The 27,918-nt window shown below is 43.9% G+C and overlaps 1 protein-coding gene across 8 annotated transcripts in view; it reads left to right on the forward strand.

Moving 5' to 3' along the window:
• The window catches only part of TRPM3 (transient receptor potential cation channel subfamily M member 3), a 409,651-nt gene that overhangs the window by 288,564 nt on the left and 93,169 nt on the right, over positions 1-27,918 (forward strand). For all 8 annotated transcript variants that reach the window (XM_040980946.1, XM_040980944.1, XM_040980945.1 and 5 more), the window contains 2 exons: positions 7,485-7,659; positions 16,530-16,653. In XM_040980946.1, the coding sequence (XP_040836880.1) occupies positions 7,485-7,659; positions 16,530-16,653 (299 nt within the window). The remainder of the gene's footprint in view (positions 1-7,484; positions 7,660-16,529; positions 16,654-27,918) is intronic.

Genomic DNA, 27,918 nt, shown 5'->3' on the forward strand with positions numbered 1-27,918 from the left:
ACCTGTGCTCCTGCAATGCACAGCTGGGGTACCACCCATATAGGAGACCCAGCTTGAGTTCCAGCCCCCTGGTTTCAACCTAACCCTAACTCCAGCCATAGCAGGTAGGCATACAGAAGGTCACCCCGAGGAAAAAAACTCAGGTCTCTCTCAATGTTTTAAATCTTAAATAATTCAAATTATGTTGCTATATTTAAAAAAAAAAACATGTTTTACTTTTGGACAAAGCATCAGAGAATGTTTTACACATATGCACGCGCATGCACACACACACACACACACACACACAAATACATATAGCTTGAGCCTGACTTTTGCCAAGGTCACTGTGTACACAATCACCTCCAATATGGGACAGCCAGTTTTCATCCTGGCTCCTGCACTTCCGCTCAGCCTTCCCACTGCTGTGCCCAGGAAAGCAGATGATGGCCCAGGTACATGGATGCCCACCAGACCCAGATAACACCCCAGACCCCTCACTTCACATTAATCCAACTCTGGCAGAGTGAAGATCACTTCTCTGTCACATTGTCTTTCAAATCATTATGTATAATTTATATAGAATAACATATATAGATTAGTTATATATATATAGCCAATGTATGTGTATATAGCTAATTTTCATTACAGTAGGATACCTATGAAAATAAAGTGATAGCAGATTTTTTAAAAAATCTCACAAGGCTGGTTTGAGGGGCTGAATTGCAAGATGTCATATCTTGTAACAGGGTGATATTAATTATTCATCTAAAACAGATGCCCATGCTTGGCTTAGATAAGGCAGGACTCCAACTTGTTTAGTCCTTCATGGATGCTTCACAAACTAACAGATGTTGCCAGACATGAGTCATTTTCACCACATTAGTCAAGCCCAGTGTGCCATCTGCTTTTGTAAATAAAGCTTTATTATATCACAGTGGTGTGTGTTTTTTATGCAGCATCTACTTACTCAGCTACACAGCTGAATAGTTAGAACAAAATCCATTTGACCCACAAAGTTAGAAATATTTACTATCTGGTTCTTACAAAATTTTCTGATGCCTGGCTTGGACTTTAAAAATAGACTTCTGGAAAATGCTGTTGAGGACATCTCAATGTCACTCTATGGACTCTGCCCCACTTGGCTCCAAGGGGAACTCCTTAGATGTTTTTTAAGAGGCAAGCATCCACTCACCTGAAGTTTTATGCTAGCTCACTGCTTCTCCTAATGGGTTTGCTGGACTGGTAGCCGCAGCATCACCTGGAAACACCTGTGGAATGCGGATTCTCAGGCCTTACTGTCCACCTTCTGAGTGCAGCTCATGACTGCATTGTAAACTATACAGCCACTCCAGAACAAGACAACTAATAGCATGCAGCAAATACACACCTGAGTTTTCATAATGAGTCTCTTCCTGAAACCCAGGTCAGGCACTTACTGGTTGTAGTTCTTTACCTGTAGAATGAGGTAGTATCTCTACCATAATGTTACCGAGCAAATGGAGTTAAACATATGCTACCACCTGGCCCAGCGCCTGATGCCTACGGAGTGCTCAGCAGCTGCCATTTCCCTTTAGGGAGAGAGAAACTGCCTCCCATCACTTGGTCCAGCATACTTTAATCACATGAACTCATTCACTGCATCCCAGAATCCATCATCTGAAGTAACCCTGCTGGGGCCCATGGAAAGCTTTTCAGATGTGTTGCAGTTATTGTTTCCTTGTAAGAAGCTACACCATCAATGAAAACATGGCCTTTCAAAGGAAGCCACAGGTGCTGAGGCTCTGAAGGAGCGTCAGCTCTACCTTCTGCAAAGTACATCAACAGTACTGAGCCTGGACAGTCCGCTTTTTATAACTACCAGTTGTTCCTGTCCTTTCAATGGAACTACCCCCAAGGTACAGCTCCTGGGGACCATACATTTCATTTGGGCACTTATCCAAATTGTTTCTGAGTATGAGGCACATTAGGAAGCAAAATGTTATGTACGAGGGAAGACATGTATCTGTCAGAACAAGTTTATAATTTAATGGATGAAATTTTGATGAAAGCAAGGCAGAGTAAAATAATGGACAAGATTTTTTAATAACTAAAAAAAATAGACTGCAGAATAGGAACCACTCTGGAGTAAATAATGGATACAACCTCTGGGAATTAGGAAGGATCTGCCAAACTGGTAATCCATGAGTTAGACTGCGCACACTGAGCTTGGAGTCTGTCTCTCATTCACATTTTAAGCCACTGGAAAGTACAAGAAGTATGTCACGGAACTATTTCTATTACCTATAGGGAGCAAGTGAACAGATGTGGTTTTAGGCCTTTTGGCCAGGAGAGCTTAAAAACACCCCAGAATTTGGCAGATTTCCACAGTGAGCCTCACCTCATGGCTGTGAAAGTGTGACGGAACACCTGTCTTTGAGCCCAGGAGCTGACACGCGAGTGCTTCTCAGAGAGGAGCTCAGAACCAACGTTCCCTTAAAAGACAACTTTGTGCATTTGAGGAAGGAGAGGATCACTGCAGGCACCCTTAACAGTTACCAAGAAAACAACTTCTTAAGTATAATTTGTAAAGTCCAAGTTAGCAAAACTAGCACAATCTCCCTCATCCAGCCCCTCTGTCCAGGTCCAAACATGCACCCTCCCATCTCCCACCAGCTCTTCCCCAAAGAACAGGTCATGTCTTCCCAGGAATTTTTAAACCCATAATTCCCAGGGCAGCTCTACTGCTTACCAAATTTGCCAAGAAGCCAAGAAGTCTGCACAGGCTGTGGACTTAGACCCTAGTACACTTGTATGATAATGTGTGTGAAAGTAAGATAGAGTAAAAGGGACTAGAACTACTCTGACTACCTTACATTTGCGAAGTCAGGTCAGTCTTGGTGTGGGAGTTGAACAGGTTAGAGACTAGAAAGACAATAGCTTTGTTGGACAGAACTTTCTTGTAAAAGCTTAGATCGACTACATTAAAACACTCAACCTTTATACAAGGGCCCCAAAGGAAATAATACTGGCAGTTTTCCTTTTCTAAAAGTAATACTTGCTTTTCGACTCAGGGGATTGGCCATCACATTTCTATTGAAATTATTCATGGGAAAATTGCTTGGATGTCCTAGTAATATATTGGCAGTAACAACACAATATTTCTATCACAATCAACCAGACGCCAGGGAATAACTGCTTCTATTGATTAAGTCAAAAGCCTAGTCGATTTATGAGCATATAATAAACTTGGAGTTGATGTATTGTTTTTATTTATTTATTTGCATTTGCATCTCTTTCCAGCCTACAGAATCCAAAGGATTTAGCAAGCTGGTTGAAGGACCAAGGATGTCCTCTATTATGTCTACCATGCTCTAAAGTTTTCCAGTAAAGAGGAGATAAAACAGACTCAGTTGACACGTGCTCAAAGTCAAACAAGGAAGTGAGAGTCCACAGAGCCAGAAACCATGGGTGTGGGAAGGGTCACAAAACAGACTCTGAATTTGAGAACAAAGAGGCGGCATTTCAGTTCCAGACAGGCAGCCCAGGGAAAGAAAAAGTGTCATCTGAGAGTGAGATGGGACAAGGCCTCTGGAACAGAGCCGAGCAGGTAGAGATGTGGGAAAGGATATTGAGTGCTGGTACATTGTCCAGACCAGAGGAGACATGGGATCAATGCTTCATGGTTTCAGGCATCTGATTCTGAAACTGTTAAAGCAATGTCCTGGCTTCAGGAGCTGAGACAAAGTAGGCAGTAAACTGATGCCCATTAAAACGAGACAACTTGATTGTGCTTCTGTTACTACACAGCAATTGCTGCTGTTCTTCAAATTTGTTCTGATGGAAAAACTATTTTGGTAGGTTACACCCCACATAACCAAAGGTGACCTGGTTTCCACTGATAGAATTAGTCACAGAATTAAAAAAAAAAAAACAAGCTGTTCACATAAAAAGTTGAATGAAGAAATAATACCCACATCTGTAATATTTTTATGTTCATGCTCTGCTATGATATTGGTGTTTATGTCTCCATTTATATCAGTAACATGTGTTTTACATAGCTGGCATTAAAACTCTCCAACATCAACTATTGATAAATCCTTAAAATATGAATATTTAAGACACATTCTCTGGAAGCACATCACCCCAGCCCTGCTCAGACCAGTGGCCTGTGTTCCTGTCAGAGCTCGATCACATTAGCTGAGACACAGCCACAGCCGCCACCCCTGACACACCTGCTCTTGTACTGCTCAAGGCTTTCAGGAAACCGTCTTTCACATACAGTGAACCAACCCTTTTCTAGAGGGCGATACCATAGGCACCAGGCTTGCTGTCCGCTACTGTGAAAATGAAAGAAGAGCCATCATCCATGCCACGCTTTCTGACAGCAAGGAAATAAATCATTCCTTGGGCCTGGGAGCACTTCGGGTTTACATCAGGATTAATTCAGTTTAGTGTTCATTTTATCAAAATTTTCATTTATCCAGGGATCCTACCACAATACATCAAAATACTTTCACACATTCTTGAAACGATCATCAATTCTGATTTCATGTCAACAGAGAGATAACCACTTTTTGTAATTTTTAAGGTCACCTATATTTGCCACACATTTTCCTAACAATGCTCAGCCAGGCCCCGAGTTAAGCCAGTTTAGATACATTTCTATTTATTTAATTTTGGCTTCAGTAGGAACCCAGGCTGAATCACGTGACAAGTGTGTAAGGCTATCTTATACAAAGAGTTAGGGTTCCATACAGAATTGGAAGCTCTAGGTCAACTCTGCAGTTGCTAAGTCCATCATCCAAGCTTACACATTTGAAGCCAGTAATGCTTTCTGTTCCCGAACTGGGAAAGTTGGCGAATGTGGCAAGCTCCCTGTCTGTCCCTCCTTAAAGCCTAATGGAAACCTCTGAACACAACCGCAAGTCTTTGGTAGAAAGTGAGAGAGAACTGCGGACACTAAGGAATTAACCTACTTCTCCCTAAAACCAAAAGAGCAAATGTTCATAGAAGAGTCCCTGAGGGACACAGATACAATCATTTTTTTTTTCTCCAAAATAGTAGAAATCCTATTTTAACTGAGTTAAGACATTGCTCTGTGAGACCCTTCCAAGGAATTTTATTGAAATCAAAGAAAATGTCAGTGAGCCCCGTGAATCCAGCCTGTTTGCACTGTCCATTCCCAAGGTGTATTTTAGTGATATAAAAGGTATCAGACTATTTGTGATATTTTAAGGAAAACCATTTCATTACTCTGAAGTTGTAGCCTACATATGTTCACTGAAGTTTTGCAAATAACTTTTTCTAGAGATTTTAAAAATAATTTGGAGAATAAAGTCTGACTAGAATATAATGAAAAAGGAAAGCGTTAAGGGAGGTGATGGGGGCCCACAGTGCTTCACCCGCAAGTGCAGCCCATGGGTGCACCTCAGCAGCAATAACTTCTCCGATTCCTCTGGGGGTAGAGGTTTGCTTGAAAGCCATCTGTAAGTGCATTCCCAGCTCTTAGTGAACTCCACAAATTAGTCCAATCTGCTGCTCTCTGAAGATGCACCCAGAGTCCATTGCTAACGCACCCACCAGTAGGCTTCAAGAAGCCGTGAAGCCCTTCACAGCGTTACAGACATCTTACAGCCTATCAACACCCGTGGCTGCTCTTCTACACAGAGGGTCACAAACTTTCATCCGAGTCACAAAAGATTTTCAGCTCCCCAAAAAACGAATAAATAAAACTCAGAACTACTGCTTTCAATCATTACTAATTAATTTCCCTGTGTCAGGAACAAAGGCATTGTGAGGCTGTTTGTGTATGTGTGTGTGGATGTAGATCTGTCTGTGTTATCATGCACCTGTGTATTTGTTGCTGCATTTGTAGTTCTCACACCAAAAAGAAATCTTGGTGTTAACCACGTCTTATTTAAACTAAGCCTATTTGTAGGAATGTTCTTATGTTTTCTCTGTTATAAATTGGAAATATAAATGAATCAGGCTTCGTGGGCTTTTATTTTCTAAGAAACAACTCTGTGTGCTTTCACTGAAGGAAACGGAGAATGTGAGGGCAAGGATAAATTCCGAAATCCTGGAAGAGGGCGGTCCATTGCTCCACCCATTTCCTGGCACTGACCCACATAGCTTCAGGGAGGGGATGCCAGGGACTGCCGTCTCTACACCCCTCTGTGAAGCAACACAAACTGTGACATCTTGGCCTTAGTAGTGACCCCCATTTTCTTAGCATGTTTCAGTGTGGTTTAAACAGCACCCATCTTGAGTCACTGATGTGTTAGATCACTCCTTTATGAGAAAAAACTCAACTCTGAGAAGCACGGACTTCGATCAGGCCCTGGGAGACTAAAATACTTCCATTTTAGAAGTAAAACAGGTCACGTCAGTCAAGTCTATAATCTCTTGCTCAAAGCAAAACACCAAATCCCAAATTATTATTTGTTATTGGGAAGCAGTTTCTTGGCTTAAAATTGAACCATAGCCAGAAGGGTTAGAGAAACACCTTCGACTACCAAGAATGTTTTTCAAACCATATTTAAATGAGTTTTTGCTACTTCTATCAAGTAACTGCTAGGGGTACCCTAAAAAATTATCGCATTTTTACAGTATTACTCAATTTCCCAACCAAAGTGAGGAGCCCGGCTGAGAAAACAGTATGTGGTATCAAATGGGCGAGGAGGAGTTACTCAGCGAGCAGCGACGCTGCTGGGACTGGCACTCGGAAATGCATTTCCTTCTCGTGCCTCACGGGCAATTTAATGCTTCCTCCAACACGTTGAGCCACACAGTACGGACAGGAGAGCAAATCTGGCCTGAAAGTACAATGCCTGCCAGCGCAGCATAAACAGCTTAAATACTTTCAGAAAGACCTGTGAACCCCTTCATTCAGCAAATGGGCATTGACCAACCATCGCGTGCCTACCGCCTTGCCTAGCAGGGCAGGACATGGTAACGGCAGATACCTTGTCTCTGGGAGAATCTGTTATGACTTTTAGCTGTTAAGAATCAGTGATTAAATTGATCATCTGTGATTGGAAAAAAATGCACACCTATTTCAGCCAGGAGTCTATTTAACAAGAAAAAGCAACCCATGGCAGAGTCTGAGAGTTTAATAAAAAGAAATTTAGCCATTTTCTTTGCCATTGTGACAACTTCTGGAGGTTGCCAATTTTCACTTCCCATTTTTCATCTAAGAACTAAACCACTTGCTTAGATCCAATCTTTTGGCTGCTGGCTTAGTACTTTCTTCTCTCCCTCCTTACCCGTGGGGCACCTGTTAGTCAGTCTGACCAGCCCATCCTGGGGAGAGGGCAAAGTCCTACGGACCCTGGTGGGGAGACCACAGAGCTATCTCCTGTACATTTCCACGCAACATTTCATCCCTCCATATCTTGTTACCTCCCCCGTGCTCAGTAATTTTAGTTTGTGCTTTTTGTTTTTCTTTTCTTTTTTTTTCCTTTGGTTTGCTGGCTTTCTGTTCTCTTCCCCTTTTTTCCTTTTATTTTCCTTTTTTAATGCAGGAATTGGTCAAGGCGTCCCAGTGGTGGCACTCATCGTGGAAGGAGGACCCAACGTGATTTCGATTGTTCTGGAATACCTTCGAGACACTCCTCCGGTGCCCGTCGTCGTCTGTGATGGGAGTGGACGGGCATCCGACATCCTGGCATTTGGGCATAAATATTCAGAAGAAGGCGGGTAGGTGATGTGCCTCGGCTCAGGGCTCAGGCAGACCATGGCATATGTGAAGGCTGTGTTCATTCAAAGCTTGTAAAAGGGGGGATTCGTGTATTAAGCTTTCAGTAGCTCAGCTAAGTGTTCACATAAGAATGAGCCATCAACAAGTTACCTAAAGGATGTTTGCCATGGGAATGTGGTGGGGGAGAAGAAGGGCAAGTTCTAAGTGCCTCATGAAGCAGGACGTTTCCTAACAGCTGTCCTAGACTGCGCTCATAACGAAACACAACACCAAGGAGGCCAGAGCAGGTGGGTTTTTCCCTCTGTTTCTGCTCACTCTTTTCCTCTTTAATACAACAAAGTAGAAACTGAGTTTGAACTCTTGAAGCACAGGTAGTGTAGACCACACGGTGCTTGTTAGGAACCTGAGAGAAGCTGGACACTCTAAAAGAAGCTGGACATATCCCAAACAGCATCTTGACTTCCCCACCCAATGCCCATAGAAGAAAGGTTACACATCTTACAGATAGGCAGGCGGTGGACAGATGATCAGAGAAAGGAAGTGCTTTGTCCTAGGACACACAGCCTACTGCCCCAAGCCAGCATCCTTTCTGGTTTACTGTCAAAATTCACTGATACAAGTTCTGTGCCGTAAGATCTGTCTCTTCATCGATCATGTTTTAGATTGTTAAGTACACTTAAACTGCCATCAGCTATATCTTTGCATTAGCATTACTAAATGTTTTGTATTATTCCTCATATTTCAAAAAGAGAAATCAACATAATCCTAGAAGTAAATCACCGTCTAACGTGATCATCCCCTTATCTGGTGATTTCTTCCCTTGCTCTATTGACACCGTTATATCCCTATGGCAAGATGAGCACTACACAAGTTTTTCCTGAGTCCTGAAAGACTATAAACACTCTGTCTCACTCACTCACACTCTCTCTCTCTCTCATGTAAATCTATAGTGAGGGCTTTAAAATTCACAAAATGCATTTCAAATTTGTCTGAGTGAGGCACCTGGATGTTGCTGAATTTTCCCACATTCCTTATGCAAATCTTAGGTGTTGACCTTGGACCACAGGCATGATGCGAACTCCTCAGCATTGATCGCCTGCTGTTAACCTTCCACACTAAAAAGGCACTCGTGTGGAACTGTACAAAAATTCACATCAGTTCCTCTCTTCTAGAAAAGTCATTTTCTTGAAATCTTTTATTGTCCTAATTGTTGAACTGTCCTAGAGTCGATTGTATTTATTGTTGTTGATTGTACTTTGGGGAGAATATTAAATTCATAAGCAAAAACCCCTAAGTCTTGAGTATACTGTAAACAATCTATTCCTTGGTCTAAATCCACAGAAGCCACATTCAGCATGTTAGAGACAGACCTAAACCTTCAAGCTTAGGGTTTTACCAGTTGATGGCATATTTGAAATTTTATTTGCCTCTAGTGCAGGAATGGCAAAGTTTTCATCTTGAATGTCAGCTGTAATCAGTTAGCAATGAGACGTGTTAAGAATGAAGCGTAGACCACACATGAACTCAGAGAAAAGGGAATTGTGACAGATCAACAGTGTCCACTGAGACAAAGAAAGGAATTGACAGTCAGCTTGCCCCGAATGTCTACTTTTACATCACAATGAAGCCAGACATCTAATACTCACACGGTTAAGATTACCCAGCATTCATCCAATAATACAGTGAATTATGAATCCAGTAAGAAAGGGAAGAATCTCAACTGCCTACAAATGTGGTCTATTTTTAAAAGCATAAGCAGTATAAATCCCAACAGTGCTTAAGTTATTAGATGACATCAGCATTTCCACACAAGCCCAATCTGTAGGAGACAAAGGGCAAAAAGCTCTTCACTGGAGATTACATTTGGAAAAGCCAAATGAGCAACTCCCTCTGTCAATACACATTGTATATTAAAAACAAATAAAACAACAAAAGTAGAGCCTTTTTGAGCACCTCAAAGACTGGTACATGACAAATTACTTGCAGGTGAGAATTTATATCTGCTCATCTTCTTTCCCAGAACCTCTGACCATCAGCATGCCTGACAAAGTAAAATTAGTATTTTGTAGTGCTTCTAGCAGAAGGGTCTTGACATCTACTCAATTTCATTAACTTTATGAGGTAGCTTTGATCATCACCCCCTTTCTAAACATGAGGAAATTGAGGACAGAAAGGTCAGGAAATTTGTTAGACATCTCAGGCTTGAAGAAGGATCTGCCCAGGGCAAACTAATGCTAGAACCAGTGCCCTTGACGGCTTTGCCGTTTGCCCAAGGCAGAAGCGACCCCGGACCATAAGCGGTTTATTTTGCTTCCTTCAGAACCGACTTTAGAGAAGGGAGGAAGCCGTCCCGGCCTCCATCTTCTCTTCTTTCACATCAATACTAAGCCAACATGTGCTCGTCCCACTGCAGCTGATTCTCTTACACAGGAACTGAACGAGTCAACATCTCCGCGATCCCTCCAGCCCCACTCCTGATGGTGTTCCCTGCTGGAATGCCACTTGGAAGGGACACACAGGATGTGCTTTTCTTATAAAGTTGGCAGACGCGCTCCCTGACCATGTGGCAGCCCCCATAATTCTTGGCAGCCCTTCAGCTTTCACCCAGGGGTACATTCATAACCAAAGGCAAAGCAAGCGAGAGAAACCAGAATGACACAACCAGCACAGTTTAGAATTTTTCATCCAAATATCCCAGCAATGCCTGAGGTGGACAATTTGGCCACTCCAGCAGCCTCAAGAATACCATTGTCCAGTAGTCTTCTGTGATGATATAAATGTTCTGTTTGTTCTGCTCAATTAGAGAAGCTCGGAGAACTTTTGCTGTGGCTACTGTGATTAAGGAATTGAATTTTTTATTTAATTGTAATTCATTAAATTCAATTAGCCATACCTGGATTTCCATAATTAGTTTCCATCACATTGGCATGCTCGAATGTCTGGCACATTTCCAGGTTCCAAAGGGCTTCAGAACAATTCCTAGAAAAAATATTAAAAGAAAAGTTTGTTTCGGTTCAAAAGAATTTTTGAATCAAATGGTTAGTTTTTTGGTAATACTTTCCATGAATGAAGACCTCCTGAGTTTGACATTTCTAACTTCATATTTCTAAATATTTATCTTCATCTATCAGCAGTGGGCCATATGCAAAGTTTGCTTTTCAGCCTAGTCCTGCCAAGGCAACCACAGGCGTGATGCAGGATGACTGATCTCAGAGTGACATTCTAAAAATCTAATGGAAACGTCTCCCACTGTTGGAACATTCAGAGAGAATATCGTCCATCTGCTGATTCACTTCCCAAGTACCTGAAGCAGCCCAAGCCTAGCCAGTCCAAGAAAGGAGCCCCAGGCTCCAGCCCCAGGCTCCAGCCCCGTTTCCCGCGTGAGCCACCATGTGCTGCCAGCCGGGATTCAACAGACAGCGTAATAATGACCCCCACTTCAGCCCTCACATCTCGTTTAGCCTCTTCCGGCCAACCAGCATAATGTATCCATGCTACAACTAACCTTTAGCTCTACCATGTTCAACACTACTCTAGGTTCTGATGAAAATGTAACAGATAAAATGGATAAAGATCCTGACCCTTGTGAAACTGCAGCAGCTAGTGTACAATATACACATGGTGTAATAATGTTGGAAGTGATGAGCTATGCAGGAAAGCCAATGGGGTAATGGACAAGCTTTTGTTGAAATGTCTTAATTAGGACTGAGGAGAGACGAGAATACATTTTCTCCTGCACAGCCCCAAAGTTTACAATCGGGCTAGGGTTTTCCTAGAGTCATGCGTGGTATCAAGTGCCAGCTTTCAAATTCACGTAACATTTAAGAGATGCTAAATGCCGCTTTTACCTACCTCACAATCCCTGACTCATCACCCACCTTCTGCGTCTTTCAATGTTTCTGGCCTCTGTTTTACTGTAGTAACCCAGTTTTCCGGATTGTTTTTTTTTTTTAATAAAAAAATAAGAAATGATTGCCCTGTGGACAGTGATAAATGAAGTTTGTTGGAAAATGGTCTGACTTATCACTGTATGTGCATGCTGTGTCATTACGGGCACTTTTAGGTCCTTCTAATGACCCACTTTGCTAGACAAACCCCGAAGACAGACCCAGCATTAGATGCATTATCTCACAGCATTAGATGACAGACTGTCTGGAGTTGACCCTCAAAGAATGGGCAAACTAAACACCTAACCAGGCCAGCCCATCTTTGCCACTGTTCCATGTCCATCCCATCCTCCAAGCCTCTGAAAAGCATCCATTATGGTTAAAAACAGCATGCATTGAACTAAATGATCACTAATCCTAAGAGTTGCTGTTAAGCCTAATTCTTGAGCAAAATACTTATGTAACGTTCGATTCAAAAAGGGAATTTGGGCATTTGGTAACACAGTAAACTCTGGAAACAGTTAACCTCTTCCCACACAGAAAGAATAGAACAGGTGTGTACAGAACAGCGACTCCATAATGTCAGCACACCGAGTCGAGCCTGGCTTAGGCCCATGCCTTTCTGCTGACCGCTTCAAGGCCAGCTCTGCGGCCTTTCAGGTACACATATGTGGTCAGTTCCTACCATAGGCCTCTCTTCGTGTCTGCTCTGATGTGCTGTCATTTCTTTATGCCAGAGTCAAGTCTGTCGCCACACACTCCTATTAGAGCCACCCCTGTCACTTACACACACAGCACCATGCATCTAAGCTCCAGAAGGAGGTGGCAGGTCAAGTGTGAGTCCAGATGCTAACACCTGGTTAAGATGGCATACGACGGTCTATGAGTAACGGTGTCAAGGCATCCGTGCATCACCAGGTGATTGACTTCTGCATGACCTTGATGGAGAAAGACCCAAGAACTAATAGACTCTCTCCGCTGGCCCCCTGACGCCGTTTTGAATAGCAACCTTTTCCATCCCGTTCACACACCTACCTCATCCAACTTGCATAGCAGTGCTACAGTGTGCCTGTTCTCCGAGAGCCTTGTCTCTACCAGATCATTTTCCTGTCAGTTAACTTGCTTCAGTTCTGACTTAGGCATCACTGGGGTCCCTTCAGGTCATTGCCTAGGAGTAATCACTGAAGAAGATGTGTCAGTTATTCAACTACTGTGTGGAACCATACCAGGTGCTTTCCATACCTTTCCACTGTTTCCCCAGGTCGACATATACTGCCCCCACTGAACACATAAGCTGAGGAAGGCTCAAAGAGCCTGCATCATTGTCTTAAACTCTCAATTCATAAACAGAAGAGTGGTGTTCTATGCTGCTCTATCAATTGCATTCTAATCAAAAAAATGTATCAGGTCTTAATTCCAAGGGTGTTTCAAAATATTCATGGAAAACAAAACTTATTTAAAATAAGCTTTTTCTTGGCACAACAAAGTTTTGAAATCTGTACGGTTCATTCATTAGTGTCCCCACAAACTTTTTCTAGAGACTCAGTATCTGGATTTCAAGACCTTCTGCTACAAATTAAACATCTTTTTTTCAAAACTATTTTTTATTGGAAAGGTAGATTTGCAGAGAGGAAAGTCAGAGAGAATGGTTTTCCATCTTGATGTAATCAGAGGCTGGAAAAAACGCCTGGAGCAGCAATTATGCAGTGTGTAATGAGTGTACTGAAGGTCCATACCACCTCAGCTCTGTGTGCAGTCATAGCCCAGTTTCAGAGACAGGCACTGGATTTGAGAAGTTACCAGCCTGTTTCCAGTAGCCCAGGCTTACTGCTTACATGATTCAGCCAAAGCCGAGACAGCAGTCAGTTGTGGAACTGAGCTCAAAACTGCGAAATCGCCAGTCTTTCAGCTCTCCTGACTACTGCAGTCTGTAATGACCACAATGCACGTCGTTCTCAACGTCTCACAATGACAGGCGGATCACAAGTTACAGGTCACTCCCGTAAGGACCTCAGGAAACCCAGGCTTCGCTGCAGATGGGTGTTGACAGAGAACATTAGAGTTATCAAAATTTAGCACCTGCAGACAAATGACTGGATCTGTCAAGTGGCTAATGAGCCCTTGCACTGTTAATCATGTCATGGTTCCTGCATGCTGACTATCGCAGAGCTTTCGGTACTCACCCACTTGGGTTTATCAAGTAGACACATGCCCAGGTTTGAGTTCTCATTTCTCAACTTGTCAAATTATGTCACAACACAGATGTGGTCCTGTGACCCTCCAGCTTAACTCTTTCAATGCGTCCTCCTTGCCTGGGGGATAAAAGCCACCAGCTCAAGGGCAGTCTCCCCAAGTCTCTCAAGTTCTTCTCCCTATGTACCCTCTCTGTTGTCCTATCTTATTCCACTGTTTAATTTTCTCTCTCTATTCCAGCAATGCTCAGATGCTTTTTTCCTGTAAACTAGATCTCTCATGCCATCTTGTGTCCTGAGAAAGCTTTTATCTGATTCCACCTCCCAACCCTTCTAATATGCAAAACAAAACAAACAAAAGAACGGAACAAGAAAAAACAGTATTCCCTCAGAGAATTCTTTCCTGAAAACTGCAAGGAAGCTTATGTAAGGGGGCTTCCAAAAAATGCATGGAGATAATTTTAATGCAAGAGGATCTTTGAAACCCATGCCCAGTTTTTGCATAGTGGAAATCTCTCAGGACAGCTTTGAAGTCGTGTTGTGTCTGTTATAAGCTTCTCCACTTTTATTGCTGACAAGCACAGCTGAGCTGCTGGTTCTGCCTTTCTACTCAATGAACGCTGGGCGTAGATTTACCTCTGTGTCCCCACATGCCTGGCATTCAGAGTGCATTTGCCAAATGAACAGTCCTAGGCCGGTTCATGGCTAAGGACTGAGTTAACCCAGATCATTTAGACACTCTTGAGAGAGGATCTGCTGTCATTTCCTTTCCAACCCTAGTGGGAATGATAGGACACATTTTTCCTGCAGGAGCCAAGAGATAGTATAATCACCTGTCCAGCTAGATAAGTTCTAGGATTCTTACCACCATTCTGTCACGGGGAACATCCACCCTCCCCAAAACAGAGTGAGTTCATCTGATACACAATCAGACACAGCAGGTCACGGATGGAAAGACATTCTTAAAACTCCCACCAAGTTGGTCTTGGTTTCACAACCAAGCAAATTCTGCAGATGCTTGCTCCAACAGCCACCATAACGAAGGGAGGCACAGGTGTAAGGCATTCAGAGCAAACAGAGAGCACGGTTTAGCAGAAAGAGCCAAGAGGGCCCTGAACAAGGACCGGACACACAAGCTCCCCACCCCAGGCCCGCGGCATCTTTGCTTTTCATCATTTCTGCCATCACTGTTCTGTCTGTGACATTGGGCATGCAGGTTGTTTATGGAGTTCCTGTAAGCATCAAATTATATCTTTCACTGTTCTCAAAGTTCTTGATAATTCAATTATGAAAGCAATTTATAAGCTGTAAAATACCAGACAGATTGTGGTAATTTTGTTGCTGGTCCCTCAGAGCGGTTTTATCTGCTTGATGATCTGTTAATCGAGTGAGCTTTTTTCTTCTACTTTTTGATGACTGATAGAGATAGATCCCTTCTGACTAGCAGGAGAGCAGTTAAACATTGGTTGTACCTAGTCTAGATGCCAGACATACTTGAACAATGATTGGCTGTTTGCATCTCCCATGCCTTCATTCATTCTTCTAGCATAAAGTCTTAATGATGTAGTTAATGCTTCCTCATGGACCATACTTTTGCTCACTGAATCAAAAAAATGGTGACCTGAACCATAGTCCAGATAGCTAATCAACTAAGTAGAATGTCAAATAAAAAGCTTCTGTTCATTTATTTTGGTTTTTGTTTCTAAAAATCCACTTATAGAAGGTTTTAGCGTAAAGGTTAAGACAGCCTTACACCATATGGGAAGACTTAGGTTTGATTCCCACCTTTGGCTTCTGCCCCCATCTTCCAGCCAACAGAGACCCAAGGATACAGAAGTGCTGCTACAGCCTGTGTGGGAGGCCTGCACTGCACCCCAGATCCCAGCTGTAGTCCTAACTATTGCAGGAGTCTGAGGACTCCACCGGCGGATAAGAGTTCCCGCTCCATTCAAAGCAACTTAGTCTTTTACTTCTTTGAAAGTTTTATAAATTTATTAAAAAGGCAGAGTGATAGAAAATGAGAGGGAGATTTTCCATGTATTAATTTACTTCCCAAATGATGACAACCACTGGGGCCAGGCCAGGCCAAAGTCGGAATCCAGGAACTTTATCCAGGCGTCCCATATGAGACACAGCATCCAAGCATCTGGGACTCGGACCAACACTCCAGTACATGATGTTAACTGGACTAGGGACAGATTAACTCTGTAGACCATAACACAGGCTCAACAATAAACTTGTTTTAAAAAAAGATCCACTAATGGCATACTGCAATTTCAGTCTGCTTCAGGGAGGGAAAAGAGTGAATTCACACCGAGATGCAGATCATGAATTAAAGGCATATTTTCTGAGAACAAAACTTAAGAAATAAGGGAAGGCAAAAAAGAACTACATCTTGCTATTCTACTGTTTGGTTCTGAGACATTAAAATGGATTTATTTTTAAATGACCTTTTGAAATGCTCAGTCAAGAAAACCAGAGGAAAAACAACTCCTGTCTAAAGTGAATCCTTGTAATGCTTTCTTGTATCCTGTAGTATTTCTGCTACACAGAAGGCAGTAGGGTGAAGAGTATCCTGTTGAATAGCTTGAAATAGCCAGAAGAGAGCACTTGGAGTGGTGTCATCCACAGGATGACAAATGTGTGAGGGGACAGCTATAATATATATATGCTTCATATATGCATGTACTGACATGAGACACTATGCATAATTACATGTGAATTAAAAACAACGAGAAGTACACGCACGCACTCGCAGCCAGGATGACCTCTGCTTGTTTTTAACTGCAGGCTCATCAATGAATCTTTGAGGGACCAGCTGTTGGTGACTATACAGAAGACCTTCACCTACACACGAACCCAAGCTCAGCACCTGTTCATCATCCTCATGGAATGCATGAAGAAGAAGGAACTGGTATGTAACCCCTGCAGGCAGCAGGGCCCTCGCTGGACCCCCGTGCTCACTCCGCTGAGCTCACAGCCCTCTGTCATGTAACCCCTGCAGGCAGCAGGGCCCTCGCTGGACCCCCGTGCTCACTCTGCTGAGCTCACAGCCCTCTGCCATGTAACCCCTGCAGGCAGCAGGGTCCTCGCTGGACTCCCATGCCCACTCTGCTGAGCTCACAGCCCTCTGTCATGTAACCCCTCCAGGCAGCAGGGTCCTCGCTGGACCCCCGTGCTCACTCTGCTGAGCTCACAGCCCTCTGCCATGTAACCCCTCCAGGCATCAGGGCCCTCACTGGACCCCCGTGCTCACTCTGCTGAGCTCACAGCCCTTCTCAGGCTCCATAGCTCCTTAAACAGCTAAGACATGGCTCTTTCTGCCTTGGAGTTAATGAAGTATGTGCAGCCAGCTTTTAGCGTCATTTCCTTCGGGAACTCAGCTGAAAGTCGCTGATTGCCTCCACCGAAAGGGTTGAGGGAACAGGTTTCCTGCAGGGAAGCGTTTCCACTGATGACGGGCTAGGGCTGGTGTTTCACCTTGGCTTGTGAACGGTGGCTCAGAGCTGTGCTTCGAGGCCTACGTTCTTACTGACACAGAGTTGGGTCTCATATGCTAGTCTGGACAAGTCAAAAATGGACACATACACACTCCCCAAGGAATGCTGGAAACATTGCTTTTTCTCAACTGTCCTCCAGAAGCTACTGGAACCTTCCTTCCATCCAAGTGAAATATCATCCAAGTACAGAATAATTAGCCTTAGGGCAAGCAGAAACAACTGGGGCTAACATTTACCAACCACTGGCTCGATACCAGGCAGGGAACGCAGTCTGGATACATTAACTTGACTGATCCCTGCCCCTGTCCTGACAGATGAGCAAGCTCCAGCATGCTTCATCTGTAAATGAGAAACCAAGGCTCGGTAAATGAAAAAACAGTGGTGTTTCATCTCAAATTGTCTCACTGAACCAGTGAAGCAGAATCCTGTGGCTGGATGCCCATCAGGCCTTCACAAGGGGGCTCTGCTCTCAAAGGCAGCTGAGCTCAGCTGCTTTTCACAAAGGGTGGCAAGTCATCTGGAGAGATTGATTGGAGCAGGCAAAACCCTCTCCAGAAAACACACACAGAGACGTGGAAGCATTTCTGCAGCTTCCAGGTGAGAGAGCAGGCGCACGCGGATGAAGGCAGTGAGCCAAGGCTTCTCACTGTCGCAGATTTGGAGAGGATTCACTCATACACGTCACCAAAGCTGCTGTCACTGGGAGACTGTACTGGCCCGGAAGCGCCCCCTCGTGGTCGCCCTCCATCTTTCAGGAACATAGCTGACTGCGCAAGAGCCTGTTTGCTCCCCTCCCAGAGATGCACCTGACACCCTTGGCTTCTGTGGTTCACGGAAGGGATTTTCCTCTGAGCCCCAGCAGTTGGCCATTGCTAACTTGGAAGCTTGCCGGAACCGGATTCTCTCCTCTCTGTTCCTCTGCTCAATGTGTCTGATGCTTTGTGTGCATTCCCAAGGCTGAGTCACTTGGTTCTAATTCAACTAGGATTTCAATCATTAGGGATGGTCCTTGTGGTCTTCCCTAGCTCATAGGACAACTGCAGGGAGCAAGGGAAGCAGTCTTTGTTTTCTTTACAAGTTTCAAACAACATCCAAGTTCCCTGCTTCCTTTAACATATTTGACACGGTAATCCTTCATTAGTTAACTACTTCCAGTTTGAGTCATATGCTCTCACCACATTCATGGTGCTATTTGACAAACAGAAATGCTCAGATTTAATAAGTTGAACTTATCAGCCCTAGGACAATGTTGAGCCTAGTCCTCAGGTGCCATGTCCCCATGAGAGGCCGGCCCTGTGTGGACAGCGGTGCCACGTCCCCATGAGAGGCCCTGTGTGGACAGCGGTGCCACGTCCCCAAGAGAGGCCCTGTGTGGACAGCGGTGCCACCTCCCCATGAGAGGCCCTGTGTGGACAGCGGTGCTACGTCCCCATGAGAGGCCGGCCCTGTGTGGACAGTGGTGCCACGTCCCCATGAGAGGCCGGCCCTGTGTGGACAGTGGTGCCACGTCCCCATGAGAGGCCGGCCCTGTGTGGACAGTGGTGCCACGTCCCCATGAGAGGCCCTGTGTGGACAGTGGTGCCACATCCCCATGAGAGGCCGGCCCTGTGTGGACAGTGGTGCCACGTCCCCATGAGAGGCCGGCCCTGTGTGGACAGTGGTGCCACACTCACAGGACTGTGTCCTGGAGACACAGTTTCCCAGAGCTGAATTGTACACCCCACTCGCAGCTTCAGCCTGTCAAGTTGCTGCAGACATTTGGAAATTGAACTAATGGATATATGGGAATTCAGTGAAAAAATTCCCATTCTTTATTTTGTTTCTACTTCTTGCTTAATTAACTATTCCCTCTACTCTAATACCGAGATGATGTTGTCTGTTTTCTTCTACGATGTGTCTGGTGTCGCCTTTCACAATCTGTAAACCAACAAGACCTGATTTTTGCAGCTCACGTGAGAGCTCCCTCTGGATGCCACACTGATACTGCGCCAGTTACTCAGTGGTCATTACCTGAAGCTTTGTTCTCAGCCTTTTTTTTTTTTTTTTTTTTTTTTGCTTCCTGCCATTTTGTACAAACTTTTAGTTCCCCCCATGACTAATTTGTCCTTAAAATTCTGTCCTTTATTATTATTGGAGAGGCAGAGAGAGACAAACGCCACAGCAGCCCTCATTGAGCTGAATCATTGCTGATCACATGGGTGAAGAAACCCAGGTGACTGCCCGCCCCCGGGTGCACACCAACCTAAGCAGGAACAGTTCTTGAACCCAAGTAATTTAATATGGAACATACACATCCCAACTGGCATTTTAGGTTCCATTTTTCTAATAAGGCAATTACTTCCTGTGGTGTTTTAGTTCATCTGAGAGGCAGAGAGACACAGGGATCTTCTATTGTATTTCCTACAAAATGTCTCTAATGGACAGACAGGCAGTGAGGACGGAGGCTTGAACTTGGGAACTCAGTCCAGGTCTTGCACACAAATGGCAGGGCTCCAACTAGCTGAGCTAACACTGCTGCTTTCCAACGTACATATAAACAACGAGCTACAACTGAGGGAATCCAGAACTCCAATCCCAAGATCCTCATGGGATGAAGGCATCCCACGCAGCATCTTGATCGCTGGGACAAGTGTCTGTCCCGATTCCGTCAGCTTTTTTCTTTATGTATTTTGAGATAGTAGGCTTAAACTTCCAAGCTAGCTGTATTTCCTAGTGAATTATTTTTCTGTCACTGGTCTGTGACATTGTTGAGTCCTCACAACACCTTTCCCTTGCATTTCAGTTCACTTACTGCTAAAACACTCGTGTCTTCTTCTAGTTGATGCATCACTAGGGTGGAAATTTTCCATTCAACTTGCTCCAACTTATCTGTACTGTGTTAATACGCAAATTTTTAAAACTGGCATATAGCTTTTGTGAATATCCTATTATTGTTTTTAAATGTAGCTTGAGTCTATTTGTATATATTCTGTGGTACTTACATGGAATTAATGCTTTACCCACGTATTTATTCAGTAATACAGCCCCACGGGGTCTGAGTCTTTCATGCCAGCACCTCCCCCCTTTCACTGCTCATACAACTCCTGTTGGCTCCAACCAGAAGCTGTCCTTAAATTACGCACACACGTGATTTCTGCTCTTAACTTTTCCCTCCCATCTCCATGACCATCGTTTTGATTTGCAATTGGATGCCTCATCAGATGGCCTCATTGCTGTTTCAAGTGTTACACATTCATCCATGAGCAGAGCCAGCCCCTGCCTTCCAAGCCCCACACTGCTGCTCCTCTCTCCGTCAGGACTGCTTGGGCTCCTGCATTTGCTCAGGACCCATTTCCCCAACCCATCGTTACCAGGATGCTGTGGTTTCCTTCGGGCCAGGTCTCTCACATTAGCCTTCGCTTTTTAAAGTATTTATTTTCATCTACGTGAATGAATAAATTAGAGGGAGACAGAGGCAAACAGACAGAGAGGGAGAGAGGAAACCTTTCTAATCACTGGGTTAATTCTCCAGTGGCCACAACAGCTCGGGCAGGATCAGACCTAAACCAGGAGTGACGCTGTCCAGCTCTCCCATTGAGTCATCTTATGCTTCATCCAAGATGACCCAGCCCTCCAGTATGGGATGCAGGTATCTCAAGCAGTGGTTTATTCCACCATTCCACAATAACTGTGCTCTCTGATTCTAAAAACCACCGGCTTCATTCTGGTCCATTTTGTTCAGAAGCACCAATGCAATGAGTCCCTGCCTGAGGCCAGGAAGGGACCATCATTCTCTCTTTCTCTTCCGAGCTGTTGGACTAACTCTCACAGGCTTTGTCATAGGAACCAGCTCTGAGCTTGTCACTTCCTTGCTCAGGTAGCTTATAGGACTTCCATTTGTTTTAATTAGTACCTAAACTCTTCCTTGTTGCTGTTGCGCTTGAAGCCCCCCAACAGCCTCTATCACTTTCCCCTTGATCTTCCTGATTCCGGATATTGCTGCCGTTCTCCTCTCTGCCGTTTGTACTCAATTCTTACACAACTGCAAGCATGCAGTGTGATCCAACTGAGACATCTCATAATTATTGACTATTATTTTCAACAGCAAGATGTATAGTGTCATCTTACAGTTGCCTCACAGCCTGTGTCTAAGCTGTTCATTGGTGGAAGCTACTATGCATCACTGACAAAATGGGTTTTTATGTGTAACTTCTGCTGTGTTTAATAGTTAAAATAATCTGGCTTAAACAGTAAATGAAACATTTGTCAACGACTGGCAATACATAAATTAATAATGTCCACTTGACCTACATCTGGATCAAATGGACTTTATTACATAAATGAAACAGTCAAATGTCAAACGTTTCCAATAAAGATGAAATGAACTTATATTTACAGTTAAATATTTAATAAAGTCAAACACATTATTAAATTATTTCTTAAAGCAAGTTTCTAAAGTATTGATCCAGCTATACTCATAACCAAAGTATAAAATTTTTAAATAGCTTTCTGATCATCATGTGATAAAAGATCAACTCAATTTTGTTACCCTTCTGGTTGTTGTTTATGGGAGGTTGTTAGCATCTTTCAGCCTTTACGGCCTGGTAGCAGGGGCTTCCTACCTACTTTCCTACATTCTCCTTGACTCCAACACAAAGAGGCAAACATGGCAACTGTATGTCATCGTATGTGGCTGCACTCCATCCTCAGGGTACACAGAACCCTCCTTTCAGACAACGTGCTCTCTGTACAAAGAGCATTCCTGACTTCTGCTCATTCCGACCCTATTTTTTCTTACCAAGAATATTGTTGCCGTTCAAGTGCTAACTGCGTCTCTGTCTTACATCCCCGTATAATCCATCCTACACATGGCAGAGGTTGAGTCTTCTGTGAAGGCACATGTCAGGTCCGTGGCAGATGTGTAAGTTTCTTTGCCTGCTTATTTGATTTGAAATAGTTCATTAAAATGGAAAAGCCATCCAAAGCTTACTGGTCAGAGAAAAGTGGGCCATGAACAGAATGTGACCCACAGGCAAAGATTTGCCAGCCGCTTGCTGCAGCTCAGAGCCAACCAGGGCACTCCTTTTTAACATGTAGTACAGTACCCTGCATGCAGTTCCAATCTTAAATCCCATTACTCCTTTAAGGACTCTTCAACCAACCAACTAACCAAACTGATTTCCTTGATGGCATTGTTACAACTTTCTTCTATTTTTTTTAATTTTCCTGTGCTTTCAAGCTTGGGGCATTTTCCAACTGTAATCAACTGCCACACTGATGTATGCCTGGAATAGCCTTAGTGGATTTTTTTTTAATGTGTAATGCCTCATTTTGATAAATCTCTGACTTGCCATGTAAGGTCTCAAGATCTGAATCTGTCCGATTCACTGTGTTTTTCCCATGCATTTAGCCTCCCTAATCATGCTTAGGACCAAAGCAGACACATAGCAGATACTTGATAAATCCTTAATGAATGACTGAATGTATAGATTTAGTTAAATGTGTATTAGTGAGGATGACATATACTCAGCATCCATACATTTCTTTAAAATTTCTACCAGCCTAGAGCTACTTTTCCTTAGGTAGTTAGAGATTTGGTTTTTTTTTTTTTTTTTTTGAGCCACCTGCTTAAGTGATTGCACTGCTGGGAGGCAATCGAACCTGGTGATTATAGAGACCAAGCCCTAGAGTCTACACCTAACTGGGTGCCACCTGTGACTCCATCATGCCTGTGGCTGAACTACATCAAGCCCAGGGTCCCCCACATTAAAACAGCAGGGTAATACGTTCGCTAGAATCTGCCGTCTTTGTGGCATCCTCGAGTTACATAAAGGCTCTACTTGGATCTTTTCCCACCAATATGAGACAAAAAGCAACAATGCCCAAATGTTCTGAGTGGTCTGAGAGTTTGATTTGCCCTGCATCCAATGCAAGGCTAAGAATCACATGGTTCCCATCCTGTTTGTGAGGATCCCATACTCCAGGGCTCATCAACCTCCTTTAAACACTGGATAACAGATGGCAGTTATCTGTGCTGTGCAGCCAGGTCTCTGCACACCTAACTGCTCTGTTTTCCAATGCCAGGACACTCAGTTCTCTTGTAAAGGCAACATTGAAGACTGTTCCACCCTACTAATTACAACGTTTTAAGGTGAAAGCTAGAATGATGACTTACAGTATTATATCGTAACTTAGGGCATCTATCAATTACAAATAATTTTGAAACACATCTACACAAATTTAACCTGAAGATTAAGTAATATTTTTGATACCACTTATCATTTAGCATATCAAATAGACAGTATAATTTAAATTCCCTTCTGCAATGTTCCCAAGTTAAAAGACCAAATCTAGAAATCGATATGTGTATCAAAATAAACTTTAAGGCTGCTGATTATTTATTTAAATCAAAAAATCAAAATAATTCTAATGCAAACACAAAATGCCACATTGCTTTACAAAATATGCCAGCTCTTCAATAGAAAGGACAGTTTTACAAAGTCAAGAGGCCTACAAAGGTTCCATTTCCTATTAAAAAGTGCTCAATTCTCTAAGAAAAACCAGTTGTTTTAACATAAGAAATCAAATTATAATTCTGAATAATACTAACACTCAATTCCTAGAAAAACTTTAGACAGCTTGATAACATCTAAAATTTTTCCCACAAGCTTCATCTTTCACAAGCCTTCCATATACTCCTCTTGTTATTTTTTATTTATTATTGGAAAGACAGAGTCATAGAAAGGGAGAGAGAATGAGAGAGAGAGAGTGGGGGGCGCCCATCTTCTGGCTCGCTCCCCAAACAGCTTCAAGGCCTGAGGCTGAGTCAGGTCCAAGCCAGAAGCCAAGAGCTTCATCTTCATCTCCCAAATGGGTAGCAGTAGCCCAAACACCAAAGCCACCCTTGCTACCCTTCCTGTGCATCAGCAGAAACTGAGCAGCCAGGACAACGCAGAGCTCCAACGAGGGATGCCGGCCTTGGAGGAGCAGCTCGCACAGCACTGGCCTTAACCTTCTTATACAGCCATCAAACATGCTCCCACTGAACAAGATTACTCTGTTCTTCAGAAATGATACCCACATCTTTCATACAGTATGCCTTTACTTATAAAAAACTTACTTTCTTCACGTGAGTTATTTTAGTTTTATTTACCAAATGTTAAAAATGTTTAATTCCTAGGAACATTAGCTTCTGATTAAAACTTAAGCACCAATTTTAAACTGCATTATGTCATTTTCATACCATTTCTTTGTTATCAAACGTTAAGTTAGGAAACCAACATACTATCTATTTGGTTTTTTTCTATATATTACCAAATAAACAAAAAAACACTGGCTTAAGGAGTTGAGCCAGCCATTTACAGGTGGCGACGCAGGTGCAGCTCTTAACAATCAGTGATTTTCTGGATTTTTCTCATCTATGCTCAGTGCGTGCCTCCACTGGTTTCTCCTAGGACACTCCAGAAGGGAAAAAATGCCATATCTATGACATGTCATAGGTTTTCGATGGACAGAGTTCCTTAATATTCTCACGTCGGTCAAAACATGTTGCTTATTTTTCCAAGAACCCAGTGAACAGCCGCCTTCTCTTTGTGAAAATTGGTAGCAGCCTGCCCCGGTCATGGAAGGCACCTGCAATTCTCCCATTAAGCACAATCACGTTTATTCTTAGACCTTTCTCGAATACACAACAAAAGTCACAATGACTGGAAGAAGTAAGCTTCTGTATTTTTAACTTACTTAAAACTACCTCCCATCTCTTAGGTACCTACTGCTTAATTCACCACTTAGCTCCACCTTCAGCCAACCGAACGATGCCCACAATAAGATCATCCACAAACTTCCGTGCATTTATATTCACCTGTTCACTTGCTTACTAAATAAAACCGGCATTGTAGGAGTTCAGGAAATGCCCTGCCAAGCATACCGTGGTAATATACCGGTTAAGACCGATTTTGAAAAACAAACTGGAAAACAGAAAAATGGAATCCTGCATTTCCTCAAAACACACTTGATGTTCTTCTCCTAAAAACTAAACTACCAAGAACTGAAAAGTTAGAAAGGAGAGGCGACTCGCTCGCCACCCGCAGACAGACCTCATCACGCCTCGTTCTTCTCGTTCTTCTCGTTCTTCTCGGGCCCGTGTGTCTCCCCACAGCACATTCTGCCCAGGGCTTCTGACCTGGTGCTGCTCTCTCCGCCATCTTACTCGTTTCAACAGCAGGCTTGGGTCGAAGAAGCCCCGCCCTTTCCTTGATCAGCCCATTACCCTAAGTGAGCCTTAGCTGTGTTCTATTTGTAGGCAGACTGTAAGCCCAAGCCCCTTTAGCGGCTAATAGAGAGAGGGATAGGGGGCCCAGCTGAGACACAGCAGTCCCAATCGTTCCTGTGAGCTTGTGGTGATCTGTGCCGCCTCTTTCCCAGTGCCAAAAGGAGACACCCCGACACACACAGGCAGACTTCCTTTCCAACACCGCGTCCGAGTAGGCAGCAGTAGGGGCAGTGTTGTCATCTAACCTCTGAGATGCCTGCATTGCCTCTTGGAGTGCCCGCATTCAGTCACCGTTCGTGCAGACCTCAGAAACCAGGATGCTCCTACAGGGGACTGGCTTGGGTTTCGGCTGCCAGCTTTGGCCTGCTCCAGACCCAGGTCATTGAGGGGATCTGAGGGGTGTATCAGTAGGTAGGAATTATCCATCCCCCATTTCTGTCTTTCAAATTAATATTTTGGAAGTAAAAATAATGAGTTAGAGCAAGCAGGAAGCTGCCCTACCCAGACCCGGGACAAACAGCACATGTCCCTTGCAGCATTGGGATGCCTCTCGTTACTGTTGTAAGCCTAGGATTTTAAAGAAGGCATAGAGGTGTTTAAGCAGCATGCCCCGGCAAGCTCAGGGCTCGGCTTCACTAGACTTCTCTGCCTCCTCGTTCAGTTTTTTCCAAACTCTACGCATTAGTGTAAAAATGCATCACATTATTTGAGAGTTGTTTTTTTTTTTTTTATACCCAGGCCCCACAAGCGATTCAAACTTCCTCATGATAGCCACCTACATTGCAACTTACATCTAGTATGGTTCACTCATCTTTTTAAAAACAAAGTGCGCATACAATACATTTTTACGTAGCACATCCACTGGAATTCCACATGAGAGAATTCCAGACACTGGACCCTGTTCAGTTTGTGTGTGATCCGGGCAACCATCGGAAAACCCTGACAGACCCGAGCTCAGTACCCACCATAGGTCACGCATCCTCTCACAGGAGAAACTAACCCTGCATGAGTTCTGGAAAGCAGAGTTCCAGACTCCCTGATTCCAGGTGAACTCATTCTGGGAATCTTACTACTGCTGCCAGACACGGTCAGATGCTGAGGCCTCCCCTGGGGAACTCACTCTGCTTTACTTCCAAAACCAACTCCAATGAAGAATTTGCTCATAACACACAGCCATGGAACTTTGAAATCTTAGAAATACAGCAACACAAAGGGGGCATCACAACTCAGGGATACCTTGGCCTTGTTACCTGGTGCTTCTGGCATGACTGGGGCTCCACCTCAGACCCTGAAAACTACACCAACATGTTGAAAGGACAAATTGCTTACACTTATGCAATTTAGAAGAGCTTGGGCAGGGGGGTTTGGGGGTAGAATCTGGCAGTGTCTCAAACCACAACACGTTCTGAGAATGCCAGCCAATATGATAAGACAGCATTCACAGAAAAACAAAGACATAAAGTGCAGCTTCCTTGCCTACAGCCCCGTCGGTCTGAGTAGATTTGTTACAGCTTGACTCATTAATTGGTTACAGTTTAATTACTTAATTGACCACAGTACCTCCTGCAAACAACCAAAGTTCAGTCACCATGATTAAACTACTGGTTTGCTCCATCAGGCCTAGCCTCAACGTGCAGTACGCAGTATACATTCGCAACTGTTGCTTAACACCAGTGACCACACAAGCTTCTCTCACGGTCACGAGAGGCAGCCTTTTACAACTGAGAAAGGACTTTTTAGGCCATCTTTCACTGCTTTTCCAGGGGTAGCAGCAACGGTTAACTCAGCAGCAGAAAGCTGAAACTCAAATCATATAGGATCCTGGTATTCCAGGCAACCGCTTTGCTTATCATAGCACACACCAGCTCCTTAACCAGTGTTGCAACTACCACACCAGATGTGTTCTCCCACTGTCCTAGTTTGAAGGGAAACCAAAAGCAAAGGCATGGACTCTCTAGAGAATGGTGGAATTACATTTCTTTTTGGCTACTTCCCACCAACCAGGTTCCAACTTGGGTGAAAGTCAGGTGCCCTGCCCAAGGGAGAGCACGAATCCCAGCTCTCAGCCCCGCAGGTAGGGGCAGGCTGACCTGAGCCAAGAAGTGGCGTGTGATCAGCCTGGCTGCCTGCCTGCTTCCAAGGGCGCCTGGATCAGTTTTACCTGGTGACGGGCAAAACCAAACAATCAAAGGCTTCAGTGTGAGAGCAGTCACCAGGCTTCCCCAGGGAGTGGGCTAGAGGGCCGCTCTTCTTGCAGAGTTGAAGGCAAGGACACACGTGGCTCCCACGCAACACAGAGAGACATTTGTGAATAGCCCAGCACCCTCTCGAAGAGCAACATCATTACAGAAACTATCCAGTTCCAGTAGGAGGGGCCTTCAAAAAGTGCATAGAAAATGTGTATTATGAACAAAATGCATGTATTTCA

This window comes from Ochotona curzoniae, unplaced genomic scaffold (genome assembly GCF_017591425.1).
Source record: "Ochotona curzoniae isolate NIBS_2020 unplaced genomic scaffold, NIBS_Ocur_1.0 contig_3502, whole genome shotgun sequence".
NCBI classification, from domain to species: Eukaryota; Metazoa; Chordata; class Mammalia; order Lagomorpha; family Ochotonidae; genus Ochotona; species Ochotona curzoniae.